Raw genomic sequence first — 13,310 nt, 5'->3', positions numbered from 1 at the left:
AATTACAAACAAAAACACTTCCACAGACTATAATAAATTGAAGGTGTCATGCGCGGATTTAACTGTGAAGGATCAATGAACTTAAAAATTTCTACCGCTGTCTAAAATACTTAATATAATATGATATTTCAATGAGCGTTTAGCGTTTTACTGTTTTATTAATTGACATTTATATTAATTTTATTTACAAAATGAAGTTGATCATAAAAGTAGGTACTAAAAGTATAAAGTCATTACGGGCGAAGCCGCGGGTAAAAAGCTACTTAGCTATATATCTAAGCTATCTAGTCTAGTTACTAAATTTTATAGTTATTTTAGGAAAAAAATCCTGAATTTATAAATAAATTCAAATCATTATAGTTAAAACTAGTATATTATTATTAGTCTGTGGTTAAAATGTTCTTCCTATTATAAATTGTACCTTGATTGTCTTAAAATCACGGAATTATAGACATCTAAATATTTAATTATTCATATGATTTATCTATATTATTTATACGATACTGTCTTGATACTGTTATTATACAAAAAAAAAATGTGTGCGTGTACTAGTGTACACACGTAAGAAGTGAAACTTCTATATGACCTTATTTTTCAAAAAATAATTTACTATAATATGCAACTTTACAGAAATACGTCAATCACGCGTGTAAGGGATAAAAACAAGATGGCGCGTAACGGAAAAATGTTAATTTTTAAAGTGAAACTTTTATTACATCGTCTCAAACTTTTTGGTCTGTGTAGCGCATGTCGCGTGTATCGCGGCTGCCGAGTAGGTATACCTACTCGGCAGCCGACCGTCACGCGACATGCGCTACACAAAGCAGTGTTCGGAACCGTTCGAACAGTTTCACTTTTACCGTGGTTTCATAAAACCACACAACATTTTTTTTCCAACCCCGATAAAGAAGTTTCACTTCAAAAATAAATTTATTGAAATAAATTTTCTAGTCCCATTTTAGCCATAATTTTTGGGTATAATTTAGCCATATATACATATTTAACAAACACAATCCGGCCATATTCAAGTAATGATCTAAGCGTAGTGCAAACGAAAAATAAATATGGCAATTCTACAATATAACTTTAAGATTGCGACCTGAGATTGCGACTGAAAGATTTGTATCCATGGTTATGAATAAACTATTAAGAAAAAAACCTAAGCATATCCATATGTCAATTTTATGACACATGACATTATTCAAAAACATTAATTATTTCATTTGATGTTTGTAACCTGTAAGCGATAATTTGTTTACGTTTAATTCCATTAAGCATATAGCTTTAATATACATATTCTAAAGTATGCTAAATTAAACATTATTTTTAAGACGACGGCTAGTAATATAAAGGGTAACATGGCAATAGATTTCAAGAAATTGTGTCGACTTTGTGCTAAGAAAGAGCAAGTTTTGAAAGATTTAAATGATGAGAACAGTAAAAACATTTTAAAAATGATACAAGATTTTGTGCAAATTGCTGTAAGTATAACAATTTACTCATATTTATTTTGAATTATCTTTAATTTGATTACTTATGTCTTTAATAATTATTGTAATTCGTCGTCCAAATAAGTAATTGTGTTTTTATTCAGATATGTGAAAACGATGGTCTTCCAACTAAAATATGTCTCAATTGCGAGGAAAAAATTGTTTCATTTCAATTGTTTATTTTGGAATGTTACAAAGTTCAAGAAACATTACAGAATATGTATTTAAATGATTGTGAAAAGTATACAACTGATATAGAAGTCAGTGAATATCATATTGGCACCTCAGATATTAAACCTGAAGTAAGTATAACATTTTTTTGTAAGAACAGCTTTACTAAATTATTAAAATTAGTATTCATTTAACACTTTTGTACAGAAAACAAGCAAAGTTTATTTTCTATAACCTTGCTTTGCCAAAATATAATCAAGATAATCAGTACATAAAATGTAAAGAAAATATATATTATATATCTGCAAAGTGATTTTTTTTATGAAGTTTATTTGTTTTTTAGGTCAAAGATGAAATTATAACAGATGTTGTGATAGGTAAGTAACATAATTGAATTTAGAAATAAAATAATGGGTAATTGAGAATTAACCATTGACATTATTTAGTAGGAAAAGGCTAGATAAAACTATTCATAATTATATTTTTGTTTAGCTACTATTAAATCAGAAGACCCATATCAAGGTTTTGATGCAGAAATATATGAAAATGATGATATTGATTTCAAGAGTGATAGTGAAGACAGTCTAACACTTGCCTCGTTGAGAGAAGCTAAATTAAATGAACCAAAGAAGAAAGAAATGACCGAAGAACAGAAACAAGAATATGAAAGAATCCTTCTCAAGACTGATGCAAAAATAAGAGATTTTGTTGCGTAAGTCTATGACTATGATATAAATTTAGCCAACACCTGTCTCAATATGGATAAATAAGTAAACACAGTAAAAATACTTAAGTGCTTATTTATAAGCCTTTATAATTAATTAATGTTTATTTAAAAAGCATTTTGTCTAATTTCAGGATGAAATGTGAAGAATGTTGTGAATCTTTTAAGGTATGGGGAAGACTAAGATTACATTATATAAGAGCTCATAAGAAAAGACCATTGGCTTTCTGTATTTGTGGGTATGCAGTGAGATCTAAAAGTGCACTCTATAGACATGTATCAGAACATAAATCCAACATGCCTAAATTGTCGAAAAAGATCAATTATGTTGGAAATGATTTAAGGGCATCAGATCTAATTAAGTGAGTGTGGTATTTTTTAGAGATATAAGAATCAAAATAGTCAAAAGAGTTAATATGTTTTTTTTTTATATTTCATACAGAAACAATATTTTCAGACATTAAAAAAGACTCAATATGTAAGGCATTACAAAATCTTAACTTTTAAAAAGAAAATTTATACAAACCCTTAAAAATTTGATTTTATTTTTCTTGTTGCAAAATGTGTATGCTGAAACTAATTTGTTACTGTGTGTATCTTGATTTCAAATATCTATCCATCTTCACAATCTATTTAAAAATCGATCAAATTTCCTCAGGTTTATTTGTGATAAGTGTGGCAAAGAGTTTTCTAGTTGGTACAAATTGAAGAGTCACAGTGAATGGTTACACAAAGCTGCGCCAACGGTGAGATGTCGGTGTGGAATCCTCCTCAACTCTAGAACTGTTATGTATAAACACATTCAAGACCACAGAGCGCCTGATGTACTGCAGTAAGTATTTTATTTAATGCAAATTTTTTACTTTACATGATAGTAATTATAGTTAATGTTTTATGGTAATACTTAAATCAAAAAAAGTTTTTATTAATGTTCTCAATGTGATGTTGCATGTTGTAACTTAAACTGAAGGAAAGTATTTTTCAGCAATTTGCTTATTGTATATTTCTATTTTTTAGCTGCGATAAATGTCCCAAAACGGCTAAAACAGTTGATGAACTAGAGAAACATAAATTACGGCACATTCCTAAGTCAGAAAGAAATTTCCAATGCTCATCATGTGATAAAGTCTTCTCATCAAAGGACTGTTTGAAATCTCACGAAAGATCACATATACCCATAGAACAAAGAAAAATTTATCACTGTGATGTTTGTAATCTCAAGTAAGTTTTGAATTATTATATTTTTTCAGTGAATATGGATTTACATGACTGTCTTTTAAGAGGAAATGAAGTGTTTACAAATACTCATCTTTTTATTAAATATAATTTTTTTTAAATATTATATGACTTGTTGCCTAGAATTTTCGGACGGCGTCTGTTCTTTACCTTGTCGTGCGCGTGCGCTAGGAAAGCGATAGTTTTTAAATGTATTACCCATGTTTTACAAGTGTCTTTCATCCCATTTCTTCTTTAAAAAGGGTGCAATAATGTTAATATATCATGTAATAACAAATCAGTCGAACTGTTCCCGAAATTTGCGCTTAGCTTAATAAAAATAACATACCAATAAATAGGCTCCTATAGATAAATAGCCAACCAAAACTATTCGGCAGGTTCACAACACGATCTTCGGCCACATCGCACAAGCGCGTGGTGCACGAGAAGATCAAGAGTTACGTGTGCGACCTGTGCGGGTACGCGTGCGGCACCAACGGCGAGCTGCGTCAGCACCGCGCGATACATAGCGACGACAAGCCCTTCGAGTGCCGCAAGTGTTCCAAGGCGTGAGTTTTTTTTGTGTATACTACGTAAAAAAAACAAAAAAAATAGCTTTGTTTCATAGGAGCCTTTTACGTGTCATTTTCCTGTGCGCAGTTTTATCTCGTTATAAGTTTATAAGTCTCGATATAAGTTTTAACAGAATGTTGAATAATTATTGTAACAATAGATCAAATATTACGCTACGTACCTATATGACACGTGTGATAACGTTTCGTTTCAAGGAATCATATTTAAGCCCATGTCCTCTATGTGGGACTGGATCGCTTCCGCGGTACAAGCGCGCGGGTCATATCGGAAGTAGCCCGTAGTTTTCTGATAGCTCCACCTGCAAACATAAGTATTTTTAATTTATTTTTTGCTGTATCTTGGCCTAATAATCAGAATGCACTTCTTATTATTTTAACACGATCGCAAGTATAACGAGAGAGAGACGGACCGATCTCCCGTCTCATCTCGAGCGCTGCCACCAATAAGACGTTATCACGTAAACATCTTGATCGTAAGCCTATTTTACAAACAACCAATTTTTTTATTGCAAATAATATTTTTTCGAAAACCATTTATGTAAGTGAAACCACAATACACAACCATGTCTTCATTGCAGATTCAAAACGTATTCCAACCTAAAGACGCACATGGACACGCACGAAGAGACGTCGTACGTGTGCTTCGTGTGCAGCCGCGTGCTGAACAGCCGGCGCACGCTGCGCAAGCACTTGCTGGTGCACGACGACAAGTGTACGCACGTGTGCACGTACTGCAATAAGGCGTTCAAGCGACGGCAGACTTTGAAGGTTAGTTGGATGATAGTTTATAACTCTGTTAGAATGATTATTTGTTTAGTTTTACGGAATACCTATCCCTTTTTCCGAAAAGAAAATATATTCCAATCTAATATAGTTTGGGTGAAATATATTAGATTTATGTACTTAGTTATGTATTTGTATAAAAAAGCGACAAGTTTTACATAAAAACTAAATAATTTGGAAAATCCAAAAGTGCACGCCTCATAATTTTTTTTAATAAATATTTATTAATTATTATTTTTGTTTATTTAATAACAATTAAACCACATCGAATCAGACCCTGAAAAATGAAAGGGTTCTATTCCTGAGCATACTCAAGCGTAAGAGAAAAAAAAAGACTCGATTAGTAAAGTATTTCGGTCGCTATCGTGTTAACAAGAAAAAGGATCCGCACATACAGACACACGGACGTCCAAGACAGAACTTTTTTAAACTGTTTTTTAACTAGTTTAAATAACAAAAATGACATCAAAAATATCATGAACGTTAAAAATAGTGTTTTTTCTTAATATGTGTGTGTATGTATTATCTTACAAGTGCAATGTATGATACATAAAGACATTTTAAGTTTGAAAAATCAGATGTTTTGCGCGAAGTGACAGTAGTACCCACCTCAACGCTTCGCTTATGAGGCGTGCAAAAGTAGTAAAATTGTTACAATTATAATTATAAACCTTACATAAACTAACCTTCTAAAATAATAATGTCACGTATGTTGGTCGCATAACAACACTCTTCACTTGTCCAGAACTAGTATTACTGCCCTGTAGCTGATTGAGCTGACCAATTTAATAAATTTGGAGGTTATTTATATCCCTGCAAGTTTGCATGCCATTTACAATGGCACTATGTGATAAAAATATGTTACCCACCTACCTTACTAACCATATACGAGCAAATTAAATATATTTGATTTGAATTTTATTGGCTTTTTCTCGCTTCTATGCCTCTATAAGTAATTCTTTCGCCTAACAGGTACATCTCTCGATGCACACGGGCGACAAGCCGCTGTCGTGCAAGTGCACAGTATTTTTTTGACCCTTCTTTTGCGACAGCCTAATTTTATTGAATGAATGTATGGATATATACATGACAAACGCAAGAGTAAAACTCCCATGAAGCTCACTATCATACTTTTCGAAAAAATTCAATCTGAATAAAAAGTACCGGTATTTTATATAATTCAATTTTAATTTTTTATTAATTTTTCTACCATTATAACACATTTTTTTGCATTGCGAGCGTCAAGGCTAGCCATAGGGCCAATTTTCGATCCATTCGGGGAAGAGCTGTGACTTCGCAATTTCGAGATAATCGCATAAATAACAAAATTTCATTTCTTTTTTTGTGACTGAACTTTTAAGAATAGGCAAATTATTTTTACTTCAAAACATAGTTATATGTATGGACTACTTCCACAAAAAAAACCGATCGCGAAAAGAGCGGGATTCGCGAGATATTAATTTCTGAAAAAGTACCGGTTCTTTAACGATTTTTTTGTATAAAATCCTAAATCACACTTTATCAATATTTTTATTTCATACTTTCATATAAAGGTAAGTAGGTACCCCAATTACTATTTCTTTTCTTTATTTATATACTTATACCACATTATACTATGAAGAGGATTACATAAATTTGTAAGTTTCCTTGTTTGTAAAATTATTAAAATAAACTTGACCTTGGATTTGGCAGGAAAAAATATGTAGCTAAGGGAGTGAAATGAAATGTGAAAATGTCTAAACTAAAAATACGTCATTTTCATTTGTTAGAATGAGTGAACTGTCTTCAATTTCAGTACAATATGATTCTTCTTCGTTGTGTTCATCTTCTTCTTCATTAAATTGAAATGGTTTCAACATTTCGATAACAGCAGAGGGCAAAGGCAATTTTTTCATACTGTTTTGGCGCATACTCAAACGTGTATTCGATATAACTGGATCGGACGATTCCAATGCCCTATGAAATAAGTCTTCCATTGTGTGTTTTCTGTCGTCTTTTCGGCTGTGATGTTCGCGGTCATATCGCCAATATTTATTTCTGGACTCTCCAGCTTGTTCGGATAAAACACCTACGGGCAGTACCGAGTTTTCTATAATTTCTTGGCCGTGAATAAGGATTTTGTGCATTGTCGTCGTCATGGGGTGCCAGTTGTAATTAGCTACATATTTTTTGGCTAAATTTCTGCAAAAAATTCCGAACTTCGTTGAGTCTACCGGTAGACCGCAGTTAATTGCCACTAAAATTACGTGTATGTCATCTACAAGCCATCTACTTATTCCTAATATGTCTGCAAATATGCCGCGACTTTCCTCATTAGCGAAAACTCTTCGAGCAGTATTTCCGTCATTAGTTGTTCCAGAGTTCGGACGTACAACATCTACTAGTATACCCAGACGATCCCGTATTTGCGCCTGAATTGTTTTTTTTCGGTCTTCAGTAATTATGCCCGCAGGTGACAACTTTGAGACTCGCCACTGTCTTACTCGGGGGTCATTTTTGTATCCCAAGTGGAGTAAGAACTCTAGAAATCTTATAAATGCATGAAGAGGGCTCAGACCATTTTTTATAGCTTCTTTATTAATTTGTGTAGAGAACGCCAAATCCAGGTCATTGAATTTAGTTGCTGTCAACCCGCAAATTGGACACCTTAGTTGAGAAAAGGTATTGTTGATGATATTGTACACCTTGCCATCTATTATACTTAATGTAAGATTACAAATAGTTTTTACTATGAAGCCTTTTGATGTGGCTGCTGCGATAGGGGACAAATTTTTTAATTGTTGTTCAACGTACTGTTTTTCTCTGAGAATAAGAGACTTTGACTCTTTTCTATATTGAATATGTAGAGGCCTGCAAGAGCGATATGATTGAGGTGTTGGATTTACCCAGAGAATTTGACTGCTGCACGTTTCCATGACCTTTAATGGTACGAAGGTTGTGGCAAATATAGTATTTTCATCATACAAAGGATCTTGGGGTGCCTTCTGCTTATATAATGATTGGCCTGTGCTGCCGTCAAAGCCCCAAGAGCCTTCAAATTTACAAGACAATTCGTCCAAATCCATTCGTTCGCAATACGCATTAATGACATCATCACAGAGACTTACAATTCTTTTAAATGTGTGTGCAAGCAGACCTTGTAGCGAAACAGAAGCTTCAACTTCATTTGCCAAGACTCCATCCTCTGGGTAACACTCCAGTTTTGCTTTTGCTACAAGTCTGTACGGTGGAAAAGCTTTAAAACCTCTTTTATTTAAATCTTGTTGTAAAAATTTATATGTTTCGACACTATATTTTCGGTCAATAAGTATACCAAGCGCTTCTTCTGGAGAGTATGGATTACTGTACTGATTTATTTTTGCCAACACTTCAGTTGATTTATTTGCAGACTCCAAACATATCTTTATCACAGCTTCTAAGTCATGGGCACTTTTTTTGCTTAGTTTTTTGTTGTCATGAGATTTAATGACTTTAGTAAATGATGAAATCAGTTTTGCTGATGGTTCATTCTGAATCAATAATTCTAGTGATTTTTGTTTTCTAAGTTGCGTTCGTTTATGAAGTTTTGCATATTCTTCATCTTTATTACAACAGGCAATTTCACGCAAGACCAAGCGATGAGGATCGGGAACTATTGGGTGTTCATCGGCTACCTCAGATGGCACGTCCAAAACCATAGGCGATACATCCAAGACGGCAGGTGGTACATTCACAACCTCAGAAGGTTTCGAAATGACATCTTGAGGAAGATCATTTATAAAAGGCTTATTCAACCAAGCGTTATTTTTTTTTCGAAATTGTGACAAAATTCTGTTGCTATCGTTATATCTTTTCTCAACTTTGTTGATAAAACGGTTTATAGCAATGTTAAAATTTTTCTCCTGTGGTTCTGAAAGGGGTGTATTTAATATAGTTGCAAAAATCGATTTTACAAAAATATTCCTTTCCGATTTGGATAAGTCAAACGGTTTTCCATAGCGACCATGGAGTTTTTTACTCTCTTGATCCAGATATATGTATATATCATATCGAGTTAGTGTATGGCAGCCTGTTTCTACATCTAGCCTGTATGAGGCCACCTCCGAAGGATAAGAGGTTCCAGCTACAGCGTTATCCATAGCCTTTACGTATACAAAACTGTATGAATGGCAGTGAAAGTATTTAATCAAATAAAATAATTGGATTAAAGAAATTAAAAAACAAAGTAAAAAAGAAAAGTCAAAAATCAACAACCAATAAATGGCTTTACAAAACGAAATAGAAGATTTAATTAGGGTTTTGACCCACAACCAACCAACTGAAACGGTTGGACCGATAAAACCAACCGATTTTTCGTTTAAAGCGGATAAAACGCTAATTCAACCAACCTTACTTTTCAAACTACCAACTTTACTTTTTTTTACTTATTTCTCCAAACCAATTAACCCAACTCATGGCTACTCGCGGGGTCTTCCACGCAGGCCTTCACAGGCCTCGGGGTAACTGTTCGGGGCGACGGCCCCTTTCAGTGGTGGCAACGCCGCCTGCAACTACAGGCGGGGCACTGGGTGGGACCTAATGGTCCGAGGTGTCGTGTCCGGGAGGTGTCCTGCTGCAGTGCGATCGAGCCCGCGTGTTATCGCGGGCGATCTGCTAGCTGCTGCAGGGAGGAATGTCCGTGGGTGAAGCCACCCGCCACTTAGCGAGGTCGTTAGCGAACCCAACTCATGGAAATCAGCTTACATCTTATATGTAACTAACAAAACATTTCAATAGCGCGATTCAGCGCGCAAAAGCGCCCTCTAGTCTGGATTGCGAAAACTCCACACACCCCGATAATGTCAACTAATAAGTTGAAATAAATAGTCGTAATCTTGATATCTAGTGCCTAGAGAAAGCAATTTCAATTGATGGATGAGTTGAATAAAAAAAATTTGAACTATTTATTTTTATTTATCTAATTAAATGTCATCCGACCAAACAAATAGAGAATTTATTGAAAGTCTTTTAAAGCAAAAACATTTTTATTATAACACCTTATGTCGCGATAAACGCTAAATAACATCAATAAAAAAATAATTAAGATTAATTTGTAAATGATGTAATTTTACTGCATAAAGAAATTTTGTTTAATTTTAACTCAATTTTTTTTATAACTTTTTTATTTTTTATATTTTGTTATAGACACTTCAATTTACTAACAATATGTCTCATCAAATTTTCTGTAGTATTCCGTCATCTGAGAAACGCAACTCTATATAAGTTCAATTTATATTGTGGATTTTATACAAAAAATTCGTTAAAGAACCGGTACTTTTTCAGAAATTAATATCTCGCGAATCCCGCTCTTTTCGCGATCGGTTTTTTTTGTGGAAGTAGTCCATACATATAACTATGTTTTGAAGTAAAAATAATTTGCCTATTCTTAAAAGTTCAGTCACAAAAAAAGAAATGAAATTTTGTTATTTATGCGATTATCTCGAAATTGCGAAGTCACAGCTCTTCCACGAATGGATCGAAAATTGGCCCTATGGCTAGCCTTGACGCTCGCAATGCAAAAAAATGTGTTATAATGGTAGAAAAATTAATAAAAAATTAAAATTGAATTATATAAAATACCGGTACTTTTTATTCAGATTGAATTTTTTCGAAAAGTATGATAGTGAGCTTCATGGGAGTTTTACTCTTGCGTTTGTCATGTATATATCCATACATTCATTCAATAAAATTAGGCTGTCGCAAAAGAAGGGTCAAAAAAATACTGTGAAGTGGTGCGACGAGCGGTTCGCGTACGCGTCCACGCTGCGCTCGCACCGCCTGCGCGCGCACCCCGACAAGAGCGCGCACTACACCGCGTACGGCGCGCACATGCCGCAGGTAACGTGCTTTATAAAATACTAGTTGTTCCCCGCTCCTGTTGGTATTAGATTGATGATATACAGGGTGTAATCGTTAAGTGTGCACAAAGTACTTAACCTAATGAGTAAAATGGCCATAATAAATTTTAAAAAATAAAACGAGAAATAATTTATTATGACCATTTTACTCATTAGGTTAAGTACTTTCGATATCAGTTTAAAGATTTTTGATATCTGCAATACTTACGGAATAATCGCTTGTGCACACTTAACACTTAATGAAATTAAACTAAATAAATTAGTTTTCATTTTAAGGAACTACAATAGCTATAATGCTGCAAACACATTTATACAATCATCATCTCTGACCGAATCGGTCTCGGCCTTAAGGTACACACGGCTGCACACACACACACACATAACACGCGTACGTATTTTGCTCAGAAATGAGAATACGCAATTTACTCAAAACCTATTGTTTTGTTCTAAAAAAATAAAGTATAATTAAATAAAATAATATCGAAAATATAAACAAAGGAAAAAAGGATCCTTATAATTTTTTTCTATCGAATCCAATTTGCAATATGTTTTCAACACTTCTATAAAATCAGGATATATTATCCTTAAGCTATCGTACAGTTTTCTGTTTATTTTTTTTATTGCAGTGGATCATACAGTTTAAGGAATTAAAAAACTCGTTTTTATTCAATTTAATTACCTTAACTGACTGGTAACCTAAACTGAACACATCTAAAAATTATGAAACCACCTCATTATAATTCTTTGGGCACTTATAGGGAGAGACGTCAAAGACGTACGCACGTTATGCGTCGTCTCTGACGTCTTTAAAGTCGATAAATTTTTCTGAAATACAATTTATCTTTGTACACTGATAAAAAGACCGAAAAGATACTCCATATTAATCTATACTATAATATTATAAAGCTGAAGAGTTTGTTTGTTTGTTTAAACGCGCTAATCTCAGGAACTACTTGGTCTGATTTGAAACATTATTTCGGTGTTAGATAGCCCATTTATCGAGGAAGGCTATAGGCTAAATAATATCATCACGCTAAGACCAACAGGAGCGGAGCCACGCGAGTGAAACCGCGGAGCGCAGCTAGTGATAACATAATATATTTAAATCTATAACAGTATTATAAAGCTGAATAAATTGTTCGTTTGTTTGAACGCGCTAATCTCAGGAACTACTGGTCCGATTTGAAACATTCTTTCGGTGTTAGATAGCCCATTTATCGAGGAAATCTATAGGCTATATATCATCAATCTAATACCAACAGGAGCGGGGAACGAGTAGTCTTTTATACAGGGTGTAATCGTTAAATAGGCTGTCAGGGATATTATCAGCAAGCATTGAAAGCGGCCCTTATAAAATTAAATTGAGGAATATCGAATAATGCATCTTCGTTTGAAGACAATTTTATAAATAAACCTGAATTGATAAGAGACATTGATAGTGTGTGATTAAAAAAAATTACGTAGTCAGGGATAAATTTCGATGTTGATGAGAAAACGTGAAAACATGTGAAACTGAGTAAATTGATTTTTTTTATTTAAGTATTATAATAAAGTTAAAAACATCACACAAATGTTTAAAATTAATTAAATTCAATTCCACTGGATTGAAAACTTAATTGCAATTTTACGTTGCGACCATTGGCCATTGTAATGTTGCGACTCATGAATTCATTATGCAGCTTGCCACGAGACAGATTGTCAACAAAATTACATGAAACCTGACGTTGCATTAATGTATGTGAAATTTTGAACAGTGCTATGAAAAATCTAAATATGTTAGTAGGATTAACTCTGTTTATGCGGCACTTTATGACTCATAAAATATTGTTCTCCAGTTTTTACGAAAAAACTTAATTTATGCTTTACAACCACCCGAAATTATTATTATATTTTTGTTACAGGAATATTTGAAAAATGACGCCGCACCCGTGAACGTGAAAAGTGATGTATAGCAATAATATTTTATAATTATTTTATACATAGATTATAGAATTATCAGTATTTCGTATTGAAAGATATTGTAATTATGGTAAGCACAATTTTTGTGACCGCACTCAAAGTAAGTATAGTTAATTGAGTAAATAAATACTATTCATACAGTAAAGTAGTTTTATCTTTGCCTATCTTGCGATAACCCTTAGCTATTTTCCCGTCTCTTGTCCCTTTACATTTAGTGTAAGCTCTTTGTGCGCTTTCTTCAGATAAATATTATGTTTTTACTAACTATAATAATTGTGTCCATATGAATCGTTTTCGATTTGGTCCATTTCTGTATTTACTTGACCGTAGCTTTGGGCCTTTTTTTCTATATTTTTACTATCTCTCACACACGATGAAACAAAATGCTTTCGATTAGTTGATAGCATATCATGCGTAATTATATATATGGCACCCTAAACATTATAAGTACCAAGTACAAAGTAGCATCAATAAGTAAGTATGCAAAAAAAATATGCTG

At 33.4% G+C, this 13,310-nt stretch overlaps 1 protein-coding gene across 1 annotated transcript; it reads left to right on the top strand.

Annotated features, from left to right (window-relative positions):
- Positions 1-1,181: 1,181 nt before the first annotated feature.
- On the top strand, positions 1,182-13,055 carry LOC149487782 (zinc finger protein 711-like). Its single transcript, XM_089696445.1, has 12 exons — positions 1,182-1,481; positions 1,595-1,792; positions 2,005-2,038; positions 2,154-2,373; positions 2,520-2,747; positions 3,044-3,217; positions 3,403-3,606; positions 3,999-4,169; positions 4,772-4,961; positions 5,949-5,995; positions 10,727-10,832; positions 12,754-13,055. Exons 1-12 carry the CDS (start codon positions 1,359-1,361, stop codon positions 12,802-12,804), a joined length of 1,746 nt encoding a protein of 581 aa, XP_089552571.1. The 5' UTR covers positions 1,182-1,358; the 3' UTR covers positions 12,805-13,055.
- Positions 13,056-13,310: the final 255 nt, after the last annotated feature.

Source organism: Colias philodice, chromosome 6 (assembly GCF_061535455.1).
Source record: "Colias philodice isolate Cphi_HAF_F1 chromosome 6, ilColPhil1 Martin Lab GWU primary, whole genome shotgun sequence".
Classification (NCBI taxonomy): Eukaryota; Metazoa; Arthropoda; class Insecta; order Lepidoptera; family Pieridae; genus Colias; species Colias philodice.
Note: the sequence above shows the minus strand (reverse complement) of the source record. Positions and strands in the feature narration are given on the sequence as shown.

Coding starts and splice junctions, on each gene's coding strand:
- LOC149487782 (XM_089696445.1), top strand. CDS start 1,359: ATGGCAATAGATTTCAAGAAATTGTGTCGACTTTGTGCTAAGAAAGAG. Junction 2,748..3,043: donor AGGGCATCAGATCTAATTAA/GTGAGTGTGGTA, acceptor AAATTTCCTCAG/GTTTATTTGTGATAAGTGTG. Junction 4,170..4,771: donor TGCCGCAAGTGTTCCAAGGC/GTGAGTTTTTTT, acceptor TCTTCATTGCAG/ATTCAAAACGTATTCCAACC.